At 39.1% G+C, this 22,386-nt stretch overlaps 1 protein-coding gene across 2 annotated transcripts in view; it reads right to left on the bottom strand.

Annotated features, from left to right (window-relative positions):
• Positions 1 to 22,386, bottom strand: part of iqsec3a (IQ motif and Sec7 domain ArfGEF 3a) — a 153,544-nt gene that overhangs the window by 5,424 nt on the left and 125,734 nt on the right. For both annotated transcript variants that reach the window (XM_084711497.1, XM_084711498.1), the window contains exons 9-13: positions 18,110 to 18,235; positions 15,796 to 15,895; positions 14,866 to 15,024; positions 7,882 to 7,974; positions 6,755 to 6,798 (exon numbers count right to left, since the gene is read on the bottom strand). In XM_084711497.1, the coding sequence (XP_084567623.1) occupies positions 6,755 to 6,798; positions 7,882 to 7,974; positions 14,866 to 15,024; positions 15,796 to 15,895; positions 18,110 to 18,235 (522 nt within the window). The remainder of the gene's footprint in view (positions 1 to 6,754; positions 6,799 to 7,881; positions 7,975 to 14,865; positions 15,025 to 15,795; positions 15,896 to 18,109; positions 18,236 to 22,386) is intronic.

Below are 22,386 nucleotides of genomic sequence, written 5' to 3'. Positions count from 1 at the left end.
TATTTGCATATACAGCAGGGAAGTTAGATCCGATCCCAAGTGGTCACTCAAGACGCATCTGGCGAATCTGGAGGTGTAAAGTGATGTACTTAGAGCTGTCCACGTGTGATCGGATCACCCAGGATGCAAGTTAATACCAGATCTGAACAGGCTTTTAGGTGTTGGGGGTCGGTGGAGGTGTAAAATCATCGTGACTACTGCACGCTCCCCTCCCTCCACCCCTACAGGTACTGGGAACAGTGTAGATCGGATGCTGGGAACACCGGTGTGTGACTGGGGTCAGGAGGAGGACAGTGGTGGGGGAATGGGGGATAAGAAAATTTGGTGCGACGCTAACAGAAGGGGCCCGGTGGTTCCAAAGGGGACACTGAGGGCCCCTGTGTCTCCCTTCCAAACCACTGTGTGGCGCTATGGGGGACAGCGGACACGAGGAGATTTGGGGGTGACCAGAACATAGACGGAGGTCATACGAAGAAGAGGGAGAGGTGGAAGAAGAGGAGGAGAGGAGGTGAGCAGACTGACAACCACAGACGTCCACAGGCAACACTCATCAGAATGCAAACCTCCATATTTCACATTTATCTCAACTCTCTCTCTATTTTCTGTAGAAAGTTTCTATTTTCTGTTGACAGTTTCCTTCGCTCAAAGTTGTTTTTCTGCCACCTGAGCTCCTTTATTGTATCAGTCCTCGAATTCCTTTTATGTAGCTTATTTTAGGAAACTCACGTTACACTGTGTTTCTCAGAAAGCAATATGCCACAAACAAAAATATTGCGAGTGCCATCAAAAATTCATGGAATGAGCACAATCTGGAATGCATATCACGTGTGGTGTACAAAAGTCATGTGAAAATTACAAGGTTTATGCAACCACAGCACGCAGGCAGACTATATTTATACTTAACACAAGCTAAAGCTATGGTTAGCATAGTTTTTGCCACCTTAAACAAGGTTTAGCTAAATTACTGGTGAACATAACTTCAGACTTAAAGTAGGAAACTTCTCACTGACTATGTTTCCATGCACTATAATTTTTCACTATTATTCCAAATATGACTTCATGCGAAATTTGATATGGGTCCTGTTCAATGCAGACGAATTAGGTCTAAGCATTTTCCACCGTGCATTCAGAATATGTGTCTCAGCTGACGTCACCTTTTTCTGTGTTCTATCAGTTCTAACTTGCTAGCTAATACATCAGTTGTTATCTAGCTAATTAGCTAATGTTTTGCTTATATGAAAACTATAGCTAACTACCAACCATCAACTAGTTAGGTAATGTTTTGCTCGGTAGCAACACAACAACTAACTAGCTAGCTAATCCACCTCAGTTGTTGACTAGTTAGCTAATGTTAGCTATGTTGATGCTAATACATCAACATTAGCCATCAACTGTAACTAACTTACTTTTCTTTTCAATGAGCCTAGCACAGCATAACATTATTGCACTTAAATTACATTTACACTGACAACAAGTTTGCCACTGATGGAAAACTTAATAAAAATCCTGTTTTAGAACAAAGGAGCAAAGTGGATCAAGACGCTTCAGCTGTTTAACTTTTACATAATTTGAATCAGCATGGTTACATGTAAATGGGAATATTAGTGGAATATTCACTTTCATTTGCAACGTAAATAGCCTAGAATTATTGTTTTTTTGTTTTTTTTTAGAAGTTTAACAACCAGAATATTTTGTACACATAAGTTTAGTCACTGTTGGTAGAGCATTATGACCAGGTAATGGCAATTACTTGACAGTTTTGATCACAACAAACCTCACCTATATTTGGATCATTCCTACCCTACATCAGAGCAACTCCAATAAATGATCCTCATATTATGGTGAGCCTAATAATTAATCTTCTTGTCATTTTAATGTCCCTTGAAAAACCCATTGCAGCCTTTTGTTATGGATATAGTGTCTTTTCCCTGCCAGGTAACTAACTAACTTATCTACTGTACAAGAGAGAGACTTTAGTTTTAAATGAACTTCTAATCTACTGTACGTGTGACAATATGAATATGGTTTCCCACCAAAAAAACTCAAAACAGCATCTGTGTCAGTAAGGTCATCGGTAATTCACCTGTAGTATAACAGACCTTTAATGTGAAGTATCTGAGGTAAGAAAGGGCTTACAGCAGGAGCTGATGTAACTCTTGTGTCAAAGAACTCCATTAACATTTTTTCCTATTCAATCTGCCAAAACACTATTTCTCCTTGACGACTTAGCACATATACTCAGAGTACAGTATCAATGAGCTCTGAAGCACTTTAGATAAAGGATGGAGGATTCTCTGACTTTCTGGCGCCTTTCAAAAATTTCTGAGTAGAAAGAACAAGGTTTTTTTTTTTTTTTTTTTCTTCAGGTGACCAAAATAATTTCACTGCCGGTTATAAAATGTCCTTCGCTGTAAAACGTTCACTATTATGTTGGAAAAGGACAGTGGATTGTTTGGTTTCTACAATTCAGCAAAAAATGTCCTCTCTGAATGAAGGTATTTCTGAAAAACCTGTCTATACACATATATAGGTATACAATACAATAGAAATACACAGTGTGTCTGAAAATACCCCCCACTTACTAAATAGTGCACTTTTTTTTACTGTTCAAATTGAAGCACTAAGTATTGTAGTGCTGTCAAAAATTCCCATAATAGACGGAGTCACTATGGTTACATCCACTGAGAGGCAAAAAGAAAACTGTGTGGTTAAGTGTTCAGTTTTAATGTCACAGAAAATGGAAAATTAAAGGGCTAATACATATGAACACGGTATAAATATTATTTGTTAATGAGTAATGGATATTTACACAAGATAAAACTATTTATATTTATAAAAATAAGTTTATATATACTGGACATAATGTTGATTTTCAACTTTTAAATTCTTTCTTTCTTTTCCAGGCTGTTAATTCTTTATATTTTTACACAGTTGCAGATTGGGCAACACTCAAATTATTAATATTTTACTCTTTGTAGAATTAGATTCCAGTGGCGGCTGCAGATTAGTCGAAACATTTCCAATAACTCCAAAGTGTCCAGAAGTCAAAATGTATTGAAAAAAAAAATAGATGTAATCTTTTCCAAAATTGATCGTGGTTTCTAACAAAATATTCTGTTTTTTTTATCCCAATTTGTTGGCATTTAGCCTTTTAAAAACATTTTCATTGTTTAAAAAACTGATGAGTTATGTTCATTAAAGCGGATTTGACGAATCACTTCGTTCAAATTGAGGATTTTATGAAGATGTATTTATTTATTAGGGTGATGACATCATAAAATGTTACAACAGACACATGAAACTTTATTTGAAAACGTCAAATGCTTTGAATATGGCTGAACGATTAATTTAAATTTTATCAAAATCACATTATGGTCTAAAGCAAATTTCAAACTGCAGAATGCGCATTATCTGTGTCAAAATAACATTTTAAATTAAATATTGTGGTGCTGCAGAGGTGTCAACGCATCCAAAAAAAAAAAAAAATAACACACCATAATCGTTTTAATGTGTCTCTCAATGAAAATGAGAACAATGCTGTAAAAATGATCCTGTCCTTTAATGTTGAAATTCATATCTCAATTGCAATGCATGTAACAAAAGGAACCGTGTGCAGCCCTGGTTAGAGATCACATGTCTGTGTTTCAGACCGGTCAGTCTCCAGCTGACGTGACTTCGCTCTAACGAGGACCCCCTCTTTGATTACGCGTGTCACTCTGCGAGTGGGCGGATCGTTAGCTGGACTGGTTGCACCTGAGGAGAAGCTGGCAGAGCTTAAAAGAGCCAACACTCACAGCGGCCTCTGTTTGCCTTTTCTTTTATGCCATGATGGCTCTCTTTGTGTTCGGCTCTGGCGTTTGCTTTTCATGTCAGAGTGAAACAACAACAATCATGCTTCTCTTTAAACATACGCTCCACCGTGTCACTGCTATTTCTAACTGACAGCTTCTTGTAGTTTCAAGAAAGTGTGATTTCGACAAATGAAGGGGACTTGTAAATTACACCCTTGACTGTCTTTATCCACTCTGAAACTTGTGCACAGACGAGCATATTGTTACCGCTGTGAGGGAGACGGTAAACTCTTAACACGTTCCTTATCAAACTCTGATTAAGAGCTTGCTGTGGGATCCCTTCGTCCCTCCGTTCATGCCTCCGGTATAAACCAGGATTCTCTGTCTGACCCTCCTGGTTTCTCAGATAAATGTGTTGCGACAGCTAACGGCTCCCCACCAGCCTCTGACATTTACTGCAGGCTGCACAGCGGAGGGGAAGACGCCTGGTGAAGGTAGCTCAAGACGAGCATGAAGACTGACCTGATCATAGCTCCCTGTTATCAGAACCCAACGGCTGTTAAGCAAGTGAGAGAGCCTGTGTGCAATAATCAGCTGATATTCCATTGCATGATTAAAAATATGTATTTTTAGGTCTTTAAATGTCTCTGATATTGGAATTTTTAACTTCGATAAAATACTTTTCTGATAGATGTTCCACAATAAAAGCCTCACTGAGAAATGAAGGGTTTTGTCCAAACACTAGAATGCTTTTAATTTGAAGCAGATACAAGAAGTGTTGAGTTTGAATAACAGTATAAGCAGAATGTACTTGCTACTGACAAACTAGCTTGCTAACAGTTATCAGGGACAGGGTTATATAAGTCATATTTAAAATGTAAAATAAAATGTGTAACTAACCAGCTGCATGCAGGAGAGTTTACAGGTGTAGTAGTTTGCCTTCAGGGCTTTCTGCCAGAATTGATTTCACTAGCAAGGTTTTTTTGAGGAATTGATCATGCACCTAGACAAATGACGCTTCGATTATAATGCGCGAGTTGTGTGAAAGTTTCTAAACAAAAGTTTTGATATAGTTTTGCTATTATAAAAACGGGAACATTATCAACTTTAACAAGTCTGGATGGCATGTTTTTGTTTTGTGGAGGCGGCACACGGCGAGTAATTGATACACCAATCATGGTGGGAGTCAAGTACTCCTTTAGGTTAACTAATTAGCATGCAACAATGACACAAACTCAGTTGAGAATTAGTTTTTTGCATCATTGGTTTTTGCAATCAGTGACTAGAAAGCATTAATAGTGATCTCTATCCAATAAGAGTGGATGTCTGATCAGTCTGGGCTTCCCATAAAATAAGTTATTAACTAAATAGACTCTCCTCTGCCATGTTTCTGCATATATCACCTAAACAGAAAATAACTCTGCAAGTTATGTATCAAATTTTTGCAGACTTTTTAAGCTGGGGGCGGCCTGGTAGTTCATTTGGGTAAACATTTCCTCCCTGTGATGGAGGCTGTGAGTCCTCTGGGTTTGATTCCTGCCTACAGCTCTTTGCTGCGTATCACACCACTCTCTCTCTCCCACTTTTCTGTCATATCATCAGCTGTCCTATACAATTAAAGGCTTAGAAGCCCTAAAAAAAAAGACTCTCCAGGTTGGTGCTCCAACTTGAGGGGACGTTCATGTTAATTTTCCCAGTCGGAAACTCATATTTCCTATTATTCCAACCCCACATGACTGCAGGATCACTGCAGGCTGCGTGGCAGCGGGGTTAGATGGCTGGTGAAGGCAGTTTGAGAGCCATGAAGACCGACAGGATCACAGCTCTTTATTATCAGCACCCAAAGGCTATTATATGAGAGAGAGAGAGCGAGCTTGTGTGCATAAAATGAGCAGATATTCCGCTGCACAATAAAAAAAAATCATTTTATTTTTATGTCTTTAAATGTCTCTTGAGCAGCAATGAGTGCACGTTTGCTCTGCTGTAATTGTTGTCATTCTGCAGGCGTTTACAGCTGTGAAAATGAAACGTCTCTGTAGCCTTTCAGTGTGATGTATATGTAATTACTTCAGCTCTAAGCAGCACCTGAGTAAAGATTTACAGCCTCACACACTGTAGCACCGAGCTGCGTGGAATTAAACAGCCACTGAATGTCAAATTGACCCTCATATTTGGCTTTTTCACTCCAGCCCTCGACTCTTATTGCCACGGAAAGGACTAGTAAAGGTCATCTGATGCCTCTTGGATGGTAATTGCAAAGCCCCATGGGTACCGTAGTTCAGCTTGCTCTCTTGCTTGCACGAAATGTTCGCACGACAAGTTTCCCCCGGAGGTCTCGGTGAGTGGCGAGGAGGTGACGACTCCGGGTCAAATGAGCGTTAAATTTATCCGCCTGCATGTTACTGTGTTAATTAAGGTGTCGATGCTGGATGAGACACACACACACACACACACACACACACACACACACACACACTATATGCATTCCACACATGTCCTCAGCTACTTTTAGCAATGGCTGCTTCCTCTTTTTTCTGTTAAAGGCCCTAAAGGAGTCATAATTTCTGCCGGAGCTTGTGAAACTAATTAGAACCTATTCCTTTTTAGGCGTACAGATAATATTTAAGCCTCTGAGTCTGATGCGTTTTCTGCGACTAGAACCTGTTCTGAGAGCTGTGATTTTATTAATTTCCCCCAAACCACCATCTTTAATCTTTGTACGGCGAAGGAGTCCTTTTATCTAATATTTAGTTGGGTTACCTCACATGCCCGCAGCACTTTCCCCGGCAGCACTCGTTCTCTCATCCACTCTTCACCCACTCCTCCTGCTTGACGCCTCTGGCCCTCAAAGATATGACTAGTCCTGGGGTTTCATCCTATCTCATCCTACAAATACCTTGATAATGACACACTGCACTGACTTACCTGCTGTTTGGGACATGGCCCTATCACTAACCACTTACCTCTACTGCATTGTGTCCACTTCTGTCATCTAGCTCCTGGTTTCCTAGAAACATGGAGGGAAAAGGGACAAAAGTGGCAGCAAAATTATCTCACGAAACAGAAATGTTATCTTCACTACATCATGAAATATTTTTATGAGCAAGAAACATACTTTAAATAAATCCAGAGATTATTTTAAAGACTAAAAATTTAAGATTTGTTTAAGTGGCAGGGTCTGCCAGTTTCAAAACTATTTTCCCCAACTATGCATTTCTATTTCAGTTTTTCTTTCAACAGTACAAGGTAGATTTATTTATCATTATACAGCACAGAGGTGTATAGTGAGGGTTTTATGATTGTCATAAAAAAAACATTAACATACAGTAGATTGGTTGGTTTAGTAAATTAATAAAATTGAATGAATGGATGAAATAAAAAATGGTGGTACAGCAATGGATACTTCCGTATCTCTTGCCAGATGGCAGCAGGGTGAACAGGCTACACATATTCTCGGTATATTCACTTCTGAATAAAGAAGCTCCCTGACAATGACGTTATGTCAATTATTTCAATTATAAGGATTTACTGGCTGCAATCAATTTTTGTAGCACTTAACCAACCGCTAACCCCTATTCCTGCAAAGTTTTCCAATAGTGGAATGCAACAAAATGTTTTTATTTGGTCTAACGTAAGATGCAAAAGTTAGCATGTATGCTACATTAGCTTCTTACCTACAGTAGTAATTCTAATGTAGTGTTAGTTCAGATCTCTAACCTACATAACCACTTTTTGCTAAAAGGTGAGCGGGCTTTTCCATTTGAAAAACCCAGAAAAGGATGCATATGTGCCGTGAACGGGAAGCTTGACATTAGCAGCATCAAGAAAGAAGCTAAAACTGTTTACAGCATCTACAATTATGGCAGTAATCTTTAGTTACCCATTATCTGTTTGATGTTAAAATGCTAGCAGTAGCACCTCCTACCTAAAATGTAAAATGTCTTTTTCCAATTGATCATCTTATAAAAACAGCAGTGGTTCAACTTTGTTTGAACAGCAGGTACGTTAATGGAATTGAGGACAAGGTCTCTGCAGTGGGTTTTGAAATGAAAAAGCAACAGTGTACACACACACACACTCACACACACACCTGATGGGGAGCCCTGTTTGCCGCGCAGCTCTAGCTGTGTGCCGTTGTTCTTTACTGAGTGAGTCTTGGCCCCCTGCTGCTTTTCCAGCTCCCCTGCAGAGAACAGAAGACAAAAATGATCATCATCATAATCACCACGACAGAGAGTAAAACAGTGTACACACAGGAAGAGGAAGGCAGGTTATTTCTACTTTACTTTATAAAATAAACTGTACTATACACACATGCAGACATCCTCCTGCTGCCTTCCTCCCACGCTCTTCTCTGAGCTCAAAACACCGCTCTCCATCTCTCTAATTAAACTTCACACTTGATGGTAATTGCATGTCATTTCCAATCATCATGACTAAATGTTGTTTTGTCTCCAACACCGCGCTGCATTCTAATTCTGACGCTGCACCGCAAAAACAACAACAACAAAAAAAAAACTGCCAGGTGAGACCTCAAGGTGCAGCACACAATGTCCTCCAATTAATGTGAGAGCAAGTGTGACGAAAATCTGACAAAATAAACACAAAATGTCCCGTTATGTCGTTTATCTCCTGGAAAAAGGGGTCAAATGAAGCTATGAATAAAAAGCAGCGACGCTTTATTTCACAAGTTGGTGCTATTTGGTATTTTTCTAACAATTTCCCAATAATTTATTCAGAAGTTTACTATAAATTAGAGAAGCATGGGAGCAGGATCTGGGGCTCAGCATAGATGATGACCACTGAGGAAACATCCTTAACCTAGTTTATAATTCCTCTGTTTGTGTCTGACATGAACTTATCTAATGTAACGTTATATACAGAAATCATTACACTAACCACAGACTGTCTGAAATGTAACCCAACTTAGTGAACTTTCCCCGAAGCTTGTGTCTCCTCGACATAAATGCGCTCAAATTAAGATCAATTTCTCATACTTCTTAAATTCGGCTCATGAGAAACAGCCTTTGTCTCGTCTCAGAGAGTAATTTGAGCCCAACTGAAGATCTTAAATGTTCTTTTTTTGTCTCTCTGTGCTCATCTTAAATTTGTCTTAAATAATGAGCTCTTGAGATAACAGTTTGATCTAAAAGAAAACTCAGTTGTCTTAAATGAGATCTTAAATTTGTCTCAGTGGTCAAATTAAAGTTTTGGTGCTCCGTACGACTGTCAAGAAGAAAACCTCTGAGACACCTTTTTTTGCTCCTTTTTTTCTCCTAAGGGAGAAACAGATGAGGATTCAGTGAGCACTAAATAAGAATCCTATTTATTGAGAAGACAAAGATGACTGTGAGAAACAATTTTCCTCTGGGTTAGGTCTAGAATATTTGACACATACCAAGGCTTACAATGTAATGAAGGGTCCAAATCTCCTCTCTGCCGTTTTTAGCTTCCTCTAACAAGGAGCTCTTGGCTGATTCACACCATGCTATGCCCTTCAGCACCCCACGAGCCAGACAGTTAATTCTTTGACAGTTTTTCTCATTTGCTTTGGCTCAATCCTTGAATTCGAATGATTTTTTTCTCAAAACAAAACATTTCAACCTCTGAACAACAGATTTGAATTCCTCATTTAGCAGGCAGTCAGGAAACGAGCTACAAAAATCAGTGCAGATGATTCAACATCCCCTCTCCTCTGAATACGAACCTCTGCCATCAGGAGGAAGACTGTGTGAAATCAGTGCAAATCAAACTGCCTGAAGCTATTGTTTGTTCCTGCCTCCATCGAGCTGCTGATCTCTAATGCTAAACCTGGGTGCAATTGAGCAACGTGCAATAAATATAAGCACATAACACTTTCTCTTTGCATGTTGTTTCATTTTATGTCATTGTGTTGTCAGTGTGAAATGCACAGTCAGACGTCTCCTTCGTGTTTTCAGGATGTTTTACAAGACGCTGTGCCCAAGACAAATTTCCCTCTGGGGGCAATAAAGTTGAACTCTATTTTTTTAAGTAAATTGCACAAAAATTGATCAAAAGTGAGTTGATTCTCAGAAAAATTGTCTCTTCACATCTTCTAAACGTTCTTTCATCGTTTGAGCTGTTACGTGCAAAACAATCCTTTCAATTATTAAATAATAAATTGGTAAATGAGCAGCGAGCTAACAGTGATGAACAAGGAGGAGGTCATTTTAAGATGAAAGACCAAAGGTAATTTTTTTTTGGCAACACATGAATGTACTGTATGCATACAAATGTGCACATCCTTTTCTGTGTACTACATTATTGTAAAGTATTGACTTTGCCCAGTAATTTTTTATTTGCTGTTGCATTCAGGATGTAAAAAGTTAAATGTGCATACATGTCAGTCCCCTTGATTTTTCATCGCTCTCTCCCTGTTCCCTCCCAGGATCACAGTCTCCTGTATTTCTACTGATATCTGACGCTTTATTTTCCCTGTCATTGTCACAACCTGCTTCCTTGACTGTTTATCAGCCCTATAATACTGTAAAAGTTTACAGTTTCAACCTGGACAGCAATACAGCTGCACCAGACGTCCTCAGAAGGATTCCTGTTTCTTAAGTACAGTTTTAAAGGAAATGAGCATGCATTTTGTACAATCTGCCAAAAGCCAGGGGCGAAAGATAAATGAATGAAAGAAAACTGATGAATGTTAGTTTATGCCAGAGATTTCTGCAAGCTCATGCTGGCGGGACAAATTATTCTGGATTTAAAGTATTCACCTAATGAAGGCGTTGCTGTGTGCTTATTATTTTATTGTTATTCTTACAAATTCATCATAACAAAGTAAAGAAAAACCCCTCCTTATTTCTGATGTCTCAAGGTTGGTAAGTATGTCAGTGTGATGCACAATAGCATTCAGCTGGACAAAAGACAAGTTCTTGCAGAATACTAAGCAGTCAGTGTCCACAAAAAACGTAGAAAACACATTTGCGCCTAAGAAACATTCCCAGGGTCGACCGCTATTGTGAAAATAACTTCTCAACAAGTATGACTCACACAGTAACAAAACAACTTTTCATTTTGATAAGACTGGCCCATTTACTGACACGATAACGAAGTTCTGAAGCGTGAATAAGATGTTTTGAGCGAGTTGCGACCTTTCGCAGACGTGCTGTAGAGTTGTGATGTCCCATCAAACCGCTGTGACAGTCACACTTACAGTTTGGAGGAAGTTAACAGTTTTAAAAAATGAGCCACATCAATTGAGGAAACTGTAAATGGGAAACAAGCTTTGTCTCCATCTTCTGATCAAGGAGTTTCTGTATAATGTAAAGCTAGAAAAACCTGAGGTTCTCTCTTAGAAGTTCCTTAAAGAACTTAAATAAATGAGGGATACTGCTGTTATCTGTCAGACACTGACAAATAAGATGACTGAGTCCTTTTGAACTGTATTATTGTTTATTATTATTTGTTTACAGTTTTCTTTTCCTTTTTCTTAGATGCCTTTCCCCCCCATATTTTTAAATTCTCTCTCACCGAGCGTCTTGTTTTGATCTGTTTTGTTTACTACTTGAGGTTGAGTCGAGGCACGGGGTGATGGGGGGGAAAACAGTTTGAAAAAAAGTGAGCATTGTGCTTCAGCCTGTCTCTGTTTTATATCTGTATATTTTATACTGTTGATGCTCAATAAAAATATTTATTTAAAAAGTTTACTGCAAGTAACTTTGTATTTTGGCACCAAGTGACAGACTCTGTGGTACATTTCCAGTTGTTGTTATTTTTTTTATTATTATTTTCATATTGGCATCTAAATAACAGGCCTACAGCCATACATACATTAACATTTACAAACACCACCACCCTGCCTCCAACATTAAATATTCAGGGGGTAAAGAAGAACAGGAAATAAACAAATAAAAAATAAAAAATAAATAGGTATATAGGTATAGCGCTTGTTCATCAGTGTGGCTGTTTCATTTATCTATTTCACTCATTAATTTCAGCCTGATCGCATCCCAAGAATTGGATAAAAGTGTCTCATTTCTCTAAATTTATTTAATTTTCCTCTAATGTATAACAGTTTAATTTCTGGTTTAATTTCCAATTAATTTCTCGTGTTACCTACAGTACAGAGACTCAGCTGAACACACCAGAATGTTACAAGTTTCCAAAAGCAAATGAATAATGAATGAATATTTGCTTGGGTTTAAATGGAGCAGATATTTCGAGCAACTATCTAATCTATAATTAGGAACAAATTACAGTCTTTTTCCAGTTTAATGTATAGTTTTTAATCCTTACAGGCTCGCAGACTGCAGTCCAGGTGTTGTGACAGCAGAGACGGGAACAGAAATACTGAACACTACCTGTGAAATACGAGTTTTGGTGCGAGCGTGGTGCTGAATGAAAATGATCAGCTCTAATGTGAATTTTCCTCATTATAAACGTCCAGATGCTGGAAGAGATGCACCTCCAGATAAAAAGAAACTGTAATTTCTCCTTCCTCGAATCCCAAGGAGGGAAAGCCCAAACATAAGTGAGGCAGCCGCGGGCGTGTTTGCCAATGTGCCAACAATACAAAGCACTTAGAGGAGGAAAGAAGATGTGCTGTTTGTCTGTGCAAGTGCCAGCAATCGTTTTTACGCCAAGTTTTGCTCCTATATTGTCTTGAGAGAAAGTGTGTGTTTGTATGTTTTCTTATTTGTATGTGTGCGTTTGTGCACAGTGGCTGTCTGTCGTTCCACGTTACAGAGAGAAATAACTTCTGTCAACCTCTGCCTGTCTCCATATGTTGCTGCCTGCTCTCCGCGGGCTGCTGGCCCTCCCTCTCTGTGAAGGGTAATGCGGTTGCGTCAAATCCCAGCAGGGAGCCTCTCTTTGATGCCCACTGGCAGCAGCCGGGCTCTGGATACTCTGGGCTCTCCATGTGTGCCTGAGTATGTGCATGTGTTATTGTCTGGAGAATTTCATATGCACACGGGCCCAAACAAGTCAGATGCCTGGCTGGTTTTAGGAACACGGCCTCTTTTCACCTCCGATTCGCTGCCCTCCTGCAGTCGGCGCGAGCTGCAGTGCACCAAAAGGAAGCAAAACGCGAAAGTCACTCTGCACCTACACAAACACGACGCCGACTACGAGCTGGCAAATACTTCAAAACAAAGGCTGGCTTCTGACTCATGCGTACTATCTGAGGACCTATCGATTCCCACACAGAGGCGCGAAGGGTCCACTGGAGTCTCCCACTTCCCAAGATGTGAGATTATTGATCTGGTCCTCCATGTAATAGGATGTTGACCCTTCTTTTTGTTCCTCGGTGTGTTGCCACAGGAGGGATACACACACAAACGTAATGGATACGAGCCAACACAAGTGTACTGTACATGCATGCAGCTACAAAACTTCTGTCAAATAGAGAATAAATAGCTTCACATCACCACCATGTAATATGTGCTCAGAGCAGATAAAACAAATAATTATTACTTGCAAATTCTTTTGTCTGGAATTTGCCGTCTCATGCATTTATAAAGAACGGACAGAGGTATTAAGTATTGTCATTTTATGAGCTGGGTTACTTTTAAAGAGGCTCTTTTAATGGGTAACGCTTTTAACAGCGCTTTTAATAACCATTATTAATAAATGGTAAACTGATAATAATTCTTACAAGTTATTGCTAATGGTATTGGTACTTTTGTCATTTGTTTGTGTAATATTAAATAACGAGCTGATAGGAGATCATCACAATTAGATTCTGATTAAATTAATAAACTTCCAGTTTACGTTTGTAATATCTTATGAAGAATTTAGAGATAGGAGCGTAAAACACAAGTTTCATGAAACAATGTTGATACTTTGGACAACAATACAGTATTTGCTGATACCATAAAATCTGTCATGATTTTGATTCCATGTAGTGGCCTGGAATCAATATGAAGTGATGTGATATATTTCCATTTAATGCAAACACTTAAATGATGACTGGAAGAGGTGAGTTTCACCTGCAGCCAACATGCCCCAAGTTCTGCAGCACAGAGGCTAAGCATTGTACTGCTGTGGACAGAGTCAGCAGTTTAAACACTTAAAAGGTCCATCAAAAAGAACTGGAAATTAGAATTTAGATACTGGAAGTTGGAATTAGTTAACCGTTAGGTAACCGTTTTTGTGCTTTTATTTTGAAGGTCATTCTGGATGTTCCAGACTGATTATTGAATCAAGAAAAGAGGGTCACACTCAGAGTTAATATGATCTCATGAGCTTTTACTGAACACACAAAACATTTTCAGCCAACCGGCCTTCATCAGTGTGTGATTTATTATTCATTCCTCCAGCATCATAGGTTGAAGTGACCTGGGAGTCAGAGTGTGTTGTTTATGAATATTATCTGGATGGTTACTGTAAAGTTGCAACTGAAGTTTATGAAAGATTACAATTGCTTTATAAATGGTTTATAAAGCACATTAATATTATTTTACTGTCAACAGTAAATTAAATTTTACGTTTAATTATCAATTTACCATTTATTGATTATAAAAGACGCCGTTCCTCGTCTAAGCACAATAAAGAATTTATCTAAAGTTTAATGAATGACACTTACTGTAAAATTTAATGAAGTATTGATGAAGTATGGGTCCGTTTCTTGCCCAGTTGCTGCATATAAAGTTTGATGCTGCCTGCTAGAGCATGATTTGTATGTGGAACATGTACGTGATGTTTGTTATGTAGATCTCTGAGGGCGTTGTGCTGAATGTCTGGTTAGATTTGAATTTTGCTTGTCGACTGCAGACTTGTTTCTTTTCAGTTGCTGGACAGAGCGTGAAATAAGACATTTCATTCACGTACTTGCAATAATAGAACTGTTATTTGATTGTAAATGACCACAAATACTTGTTACAAAATTATTTTGTTCCTCTACACATTGTTTTCCTCTGTTTTTGGAAGCCTCCGGTCTCCACTTCCAGCCACAGAAGCCGTTTGATAAAGCAGGGAATTTTTATAATGAACAAATAAGATTAGAGTGTATTGAAGGTCCTAGGGGACACAACACTGTGTGATATAGACCTAAGCAATGTTGTGTTGTATCACCAAGGGAAATATCAAAAGGACAGACACTCACACTCGATGCGTATCTGCTCCATCTCCGACACCTCCGCGATCGATTCCTTCAGGTCTTCCAGAAACTTGAGCAGCTCTTCAGCACTTTGGGCGCAGAAGTTAAGTACCTGCTTCTTGTCCGAGCCAAAAGGTGAGAGGATGGTGATGCCGTGAGGGTAATCTGGGGAGAGGACACGGAGGACAATGACTCGATGAGACACAGAGCAAAAAGAAATTACAAGAACTATTTAAGATATTCATGAGTATGAGGTTTAAAAATGGCTCTAAATGTAAATTTGTTAAGTCATTTTGTTCTCCAGGCCTGGCACCAGCAGGGGTTTTAAGGGGGCTTAGCACCTGCGGTTGTATTTTTTTGCCCCCTATATTTAAGCAAAATTATTGGCAGAGATGCATGTGAATATTTAGCAGGAAATGTACAGCGCTGTTAGTTGTACGTTGCACGAGTTCATGGGTTCTTTAAAACAGAAGCCTTACGTTGTTATTTAGCTTTTCTGAGGCTGTTGCACGGTTAAGTCAATGAATTTAAAAAAAATCCAGCCCCCTCAGTCACTTCATCCTGGCGCCTGGCCTGATGGACACCATCAACTTAGCCAGGCATTTCAAATGTGCTTCAAAATTTTTCTGCAATATGGGCTGAGGGGGCTGCTATAATTACATCTTTCAAAGTTCAAAGCCACAATTAATGTGAAACTGCTATCAGTTTTAACCGAGTTCAGGACGATTTTCTGCCGTCATGAATATGACAAAAACAAAAAGTAGTGAGTCTGATAGCAGTAAAAAAAAAAAAGTATAATATTAATTGTGTTTCAAATACAGCCATAACTCATAACCCTTGTTCGCTGCTACTTTTCCTGTTTGGTAACAGTCCAAAACAGTGGGAGCGTTTATGTTTTTGATGCCAGCTGTCTGCAGCGAAGACGATGTGACTTACATTCATTTTCAAACAGGTGAAACTGCATGCCCAGTAGACCCATGGCTTTGCAGAAAGTGTAGGCTGCAGAACTCTTCTTCTTTGGACAGAGCTTCAAGATCTGCAAACAATGAGAAAACAATGAGGAAAATTACCATTGAACTAGTAACTGCAAGGTTCCTGGACTTCCTTAAGAAACCGCAAGTTTTACGCCCAGTCTTACTGTGGCAGGTTGCAATGACAAGCAACTGACAGCGTCTGTCGATGTAAAGTTAAGCTCGTTATCCTGAAAACAAAATCCCAGCTTTCTGAAAATAAACACTCTGGAGTTTGAGTTCAGTGACTGCCTGCCTTCTGCCTGCCAAACTCCAATAACGTAAATTTAACCGTAGTAAACATCTACTCCTCCTGCAAAATCAATAATGATTTCTTACAATTCATAAACAGACACCAACTTATCTGAGGAACATTCTGCATTGATTTGGCGAACAAAAACAGTCATTCCAGACCAGATTAGAGAGTTCAAAGGAAAACTTGCTGGCTGTTGCATTGTTGTCACAGAACACATGCTGTGTGTTCTCGCTTTGTTATAACTGTATGTTCTGTTTGTGCTCCACGCCGCGCGATTATGGTCTTGAGTCGTGTAAATAAATGAAATGGAACAGAGAACAAGTTTGAATGACAGGAGATCCCATTAAATTATTTTGTTCAGTGCTCTTCTAAGAACTTCTTTGTGATTGTGACTGAGATTTCCATATCACAGAACAACCTCTGAGAAGCTATTTGACGATCTAAATTACATTTAAAGGGCAGATGGAGTCAATATTAACGTACGCTACATCCTTCAAAGTGATTCAGATTGTTCGCTGGTGCGTTAATTTGTATGAAAAACAACACCTCGATGTGCTTATATCAGGATGTATTAGAGATGTTTTGCTTTTTCATTGAATGACCTTCCAGATGGAGAAAGATGAGGCGAATCTATTTTCGCGGCGCCGCTGTGGGCCATAATTCACCAGGCGAGCCGTATTAAACCAATACATCACATCGCCACTTTAAACGCTCCTTGACATGTTCAGGCTGCTAGAACAGAGGCCACGTTCAAAGAGAAGTCCCCATCGCTTTAATTTCGCACTAAAATGTTTCAAAGACAATTTCTGCCCCGCTTTCACAGCTGTCAGCAGGAAGAAAAAAAAAAAAAAAAAAAAGGAAACACATCTCACTGGAATATATCGCACCGCTAACTTTAAGTCCCAAATGAACAGAATCCCACTGTGATGTCGGAGGATCACTTATTTCTTTAAAATCGCCCTTTTCACCTCCTTTTCCTGCAGCCACCAATTACTTTTACGCTTTAGCAGAAACAGAGAAGGAGAAATAGCCGTGCTGCTTGTTCTTTTGCTGTGTTCTGTTGGAAAGAGATCAACATTTGACATAATTATGAGTGTAATTAAACACTTCTGATAGATGACCCCTACGCGGCTCCTAATGAGCACATTAATTACGCCCAACATTAAACCTTTGGTAGTCCTCCAGTCTACACGACTTTGGACCAAACGAGCAACCTATCCGTGCAGCGGTCCCCGTGAAACACAACTTTATTACAGGCCCTCAAAGCGGCTCTGTAGGGGACACATCTCTGCTTATGACTGCAACACTGCTGGTATCTATTATTAAAAGAAATGGCCGGAGAGTCCTGAGTTATGAAACAACATTAAAAAAAAAAAAAAGAGAAAGAGAGGGGAGCTCACAGTCGAAGTCGGTGATGGTGCATTGCAGCTGTCACAACAAAATAAGCAGCTTTAAAGTTTGGACTGTGTGCAGCAGAAACAACTATTTTAGGGGAAGAAACTGAACAACATGACAAATATGATAAATAAATATTACTTGCAACTGCAAAAAAGTTTAATTTCTGTGTGAAAAGTGTGTAAAAACAGAACGCAGTGATTTGCAAATCCTTTTCAGCCTATATTAAAGTGAATACAGTACAAATACAACATATTTAATGTTCAGACTGAACAGATGCTTTTGAACTCTGTGTTGGTAACATGACATCGAAGATTTTCCAAAAGCCTGCGCTTACAGATGCAGCGGCGAACTTTGTTTACTGACAATGATTTCCTGAAGTGCTCTTGAGCCCACGTAGCAATAACCTTTAAATAAAAATGCCTGTTTTTTAATGCAGAGGGGTCAAAGGTCAAATGCATTCATTGTTGGTTTCTCAGCCTTGTCTCTTACATGCAGAGTTTTTCCAAATCACTGCATTCTGTTTTTTGGAGTAGGGTTTGCACACCGAATCTCTCATTTCGATTGTCGGTTTTCTCTCTAAACTTACCACAATGAGATCATTGAAGAGGAAGACTTCTCTCTGGTGCGCTGCCTGTTTTTGGGCCTTGTTGACGTCTGTCACCTCAAAGAGTCGACTACAGCACACCAGTCTTCTGTGAGGGACGGAGAGAACCTGCGGAAAATGAAGACATCCAGGTAAAAGAAGAGCTTCAATCACTGAGAACAGGTGACCGAGAGGCTTCAAAATCATTCAAAAGACCTTATGAAGGTTAAATGTTCATAAAAGGGAGTTTTTCCTTGACACTGTTGCTGATTACTTGCTAATGGTGGGATTGTTGGGTCTCTGTAAATAATATGATAACAAGTTCAACAGACAAATTACTTTTGGTAGGAGTTCTACACTTTATTTAGTGAGGTTGAAAGCTTAGACTGAAGTATTAGAAGGAAAACCCATCAAACACAATATGCTGAGATAAAGTATTGAGATCAAGATGGACCATCAGTAACTTTCTTAATGAGTGATAAAACCAGAGAATTAAAATTAGACCAAAAGATAATACCGCGTGCTGTTTCAAGGTTATCCAAATATTAACTGTGTTTCCCTGCTTTTTTTTATTAAAATTATAATATTAGATGTGAGCGAGCAAAAAGTCTCATCTTCAGGGTTGCCGCTGTTTTGTATTGAAACATTTCAAGTACTTTCCAAGCAAATTTGAGGACAAATTATTTCAAAATTAAGGGCCAATAAACCTCAACAGAGAGAGATTAAATATACAGTGCACAATTCTGCAGTTTATTTGAGAATCAAACAATCAACACAGCTCCAACAGTTATCGTTAAATTTGCCAGCTATTTTTTTTTATAACCAATTAATCATTTCAAGTCTTTTTTTATGAATGAAACTCTTTGATTGCAGCTTCTCTGATGTGAATATTTTCTGGTTTCTTTACTCCTCTGTGACAGTTATCTTAATATCTTTGGGTTGTGGACAGAACAAGACATTTGAGGACATCGCCTTGGACTTAATTGATAATGAACTACTGGTCTAGCTATCTTGTCTCTGGCTACTCCAGCGCCCCCCCCCCCCCCCTCTAGAAACGCCCCTGGAAACACTTCAACTCACTGTAAAGCTAAGAGGAGCTGCAGCTATCAGCTGGCTGCTGTTTAGGTATTAGCTCTGACATTACACCAAATCAGATTAGCAAAGGTGATAACGCTACACTTCATCTAAAGTTTGTTGCTTTTTTTGGCTTTTTTTTTTAACAGAATGCTGCAGTTGTGTCCCTTAAGGCCTGGCTTCCCCTCTTGGACTTAAGTGCTTTTCCCCGTTTAAGCAGATTACACCACAGAAATGGCTCATGCCTTTGGAGACTGATCTAATCACGTTCTCGGCCCTTCACACTCTCGTCTCTTGGACTCGTCTCGTCTGGCTCTCCTGTCCAAACATCCGCTGAGTGGACTGTCAGTCGACCTCCTCTTCATGATAAAAAACACAAATATTCCCAGCCTCCGTTCGTTTTATCTCTCTGCGCGTTTCAAATTTTTACTCCCTCTGCTCCCTTTGGACTATTTGCAATGCAGCGAGTACACACACACACACACACACACACACACACACACACAGAGCTTCTGTCTCTTGCTCTCTTCATCTCTCATCACTGCAGGGTATACAGACTCCCGCCCAGCTGGCCGCAGCCAGCCTGCTTTCTCATTACACTAATGTCAGAAACATGTAAAGACATCATTAGCTTGAAATGCCTCTCGCCTTGTTCAAAATAAAAAACCCCAATCCTCTCCTGACGGGATTATTAAGAAGCGGTGTGACAGGAGAGAGTTTAGTCGCACAATTAACAAATTAATTGTATGCCAAAAGAAAAACAGATTCTACAAATGTTAGCAAATATTTAAGGGGGTTTTAAGCATTTGAGGAGGAAACAGTTGGATGTAAAGCTACTTCATCACACTGAAGAGGAGTTATATGGCTTTCTTCACATATTTACACCAAGAAAACTCTTATTATGAAGAATGTGGGCAACTCCTCCTTAGCATCATAGATTATTTTTAAATCCATAACACAGAGACACCTGCTGTGACAATATTTACAAGGAGGAAACGTTATCTAAGTCTCTTTCTTCTTATGGCAGACGGCGCCCATGGGACAAGAATAGTCCCTTTCTGTCACAACAATCCATCATTGTTTTGGCTATGACAACGCTCCTTCTGTCATCCTATGGCTACTCATCCATCACTGAGACACTTAAAGGCACAAGCATAACAAAAAAAAAAAGACAGACGCAGTCCTGTCAATGTCACATATTCAATGTCATTCTGAAAAGTTAACAGAATACAACAGGGATTAAAATGTAAAACTAATTAAAAAGTGAATTTATCCGAAAAATTCTTTGAAAAGTTGGTTCATACGTCGTGGATGGGCAGGAGGCAGTATGAGACAAGTTCATCAACAAGACTAGATTTAAAGCTGGCAGGCTGATATTTGGCAGGTACAATGTTTACTATGTTCTCTCAAACCTGCCAACACTCTCGTTTTTCTCGTCTCCCGTGGCTCTCTGATAATTTTGTTGCTTCTCCAGACAAACTCCCCTAATTTGCACGGCCCTCAAACTTCATTATGTATCGTCCTCACACAAGGATCCATAAGTTTTGGATGTTTGTCTGATGTCACCCGAGTCGCCAGATTGTCTCTAAACTACAATCTACACACGCAAAACCTGGCAACTCACAACCCGAGCTGTTGCAATGTCAGGACAGGAAAGTGTTAGCATAGCATTAGCATACGCTCCACCACCTCTCCCATAGAGAAACAACCTCCTGTATTTTGAAATCTAAATGTGGGCAGGTGTGTTAGCAAAAACAGCAGATGTTAGCATTCTAAAATGCTATTACTTTTTGACTTTCTTTTATTTGTATTAATCAGCATTTTGTAAACAATTCACAACATTGTTCTGTTTTCGCACTTTTTAGCTGATGACCATAGGAACAGAATTTAATCTAATTTACCACCATATTAGCGGCTCTGTAAGGCTGCAGTTAGATACAGCAGTACGTTGAGCTAAATGCTAAAGTCAACATGCTAATATGATCCTAATGACAATACCAAAATTCTTAAACTGAATGGGTATAATGTTTAATGAGTTTAGCATATTAGGCACAGCACTTATTTAAGCTAAATGCTAATGTGAACATGCTAAAATGCTCACCTCATTGACAATAGTAAGATGCTGAAACTAAGCACATTTAATGTTACAGTATTCACCTTCTTAGCGAATATTTAGCATGTTAGCCCACCAGACTAATTAGTGCTGATACAAAGTCTACAACTATGCTAGCCACTCTGTGAGGCCATACTTTGGCACAGCATTTCTTTCGGCTAAATGCTAACCCAAACATGCTAAAATACTCACTTTAACAATGTGAACATGCTGACACCAAGCAGGTATAATGTTTAAAATATTCACCATCTATGTTTAGCAGATTGTAGCATGCTAACATTGCTAATTAGCACAAGATTGCACATGATGCAAGGTGCAACTGAGGCTGATGAATGTAGTAGTATGTGGCAGGAATTAAGTCCACTTTTGGCAACTAATTTCAATGTTAAGCAGCTAAAGCCTGTGTCAGAAGTTGCTAGAATTGCTAACATTAATTTGCATACTGACATCAGTTTATGCTTTAGTTTTATGCTAAATTTAACCGACACTAACTAGCTTAGCTATTTTTCAAGCTGCTATCATTTCATCATTATGCACCTGAACCAACATCTGCTAAACTTTATTTTTTCTAGTATTGATGCTTTCACAAATAAACTCACTCTTGGAAACTCTGAGGGAAAAAATAAATATAGGAGTAGTTTCCTGGTATATTCAGAATGTAATTTTGAAAGAATTAGTTTATTTGTATTTTGTTGTATGTTTTACAGTAAGTGCTAAATTCCAGAGTGTACTGTATGAGGAGAAAAAAAAGAAATCAACTTTTATCTGTATTTCATGAATAACGGATTGAAAAGCCTTGGTGTGCTGATAAGATTCAAACTGAATTCCCTGAACGGTTCGAGGCATTTTAAAAAGCCTTTCAGTGTTATGAGTGGGCACACGCAGCGCATTCCCACATGAATCAGTGTAATCAGTCAATTATAAAGCTAAATACATCTGCCTCTGCGTCTGTGTCAAACCCATAAAGTTTAAAACACATACAACTTTCCACAGAACTATTCGCATAAACACAATAAACGCAAGTTAGTGCGTGAGCGTTTTCATCTCTGACTCTTAACTACAGAAATTCCCATGTCGGGTTCCACCGCTTCAT

Source organism: Lutjanus erythropterus, chromosome 22 (assembly GCF_056507025.1).
Source record: "Lutjanus erythropterus isolate fLutEry1 chromosome 22, fLutEry1.hap2, whole genome shotgun sequence".
Taxonomy (NCBI): Eukaryota; Metazoa; Chordata; class Actinopteri; order Lutjaniformes; family Lutjanidae; genus Lutjanus; species Lutjanus erythropterus.
This window is presented reverse-complemented; position numbering and strand designations above follow the sequence as displayed.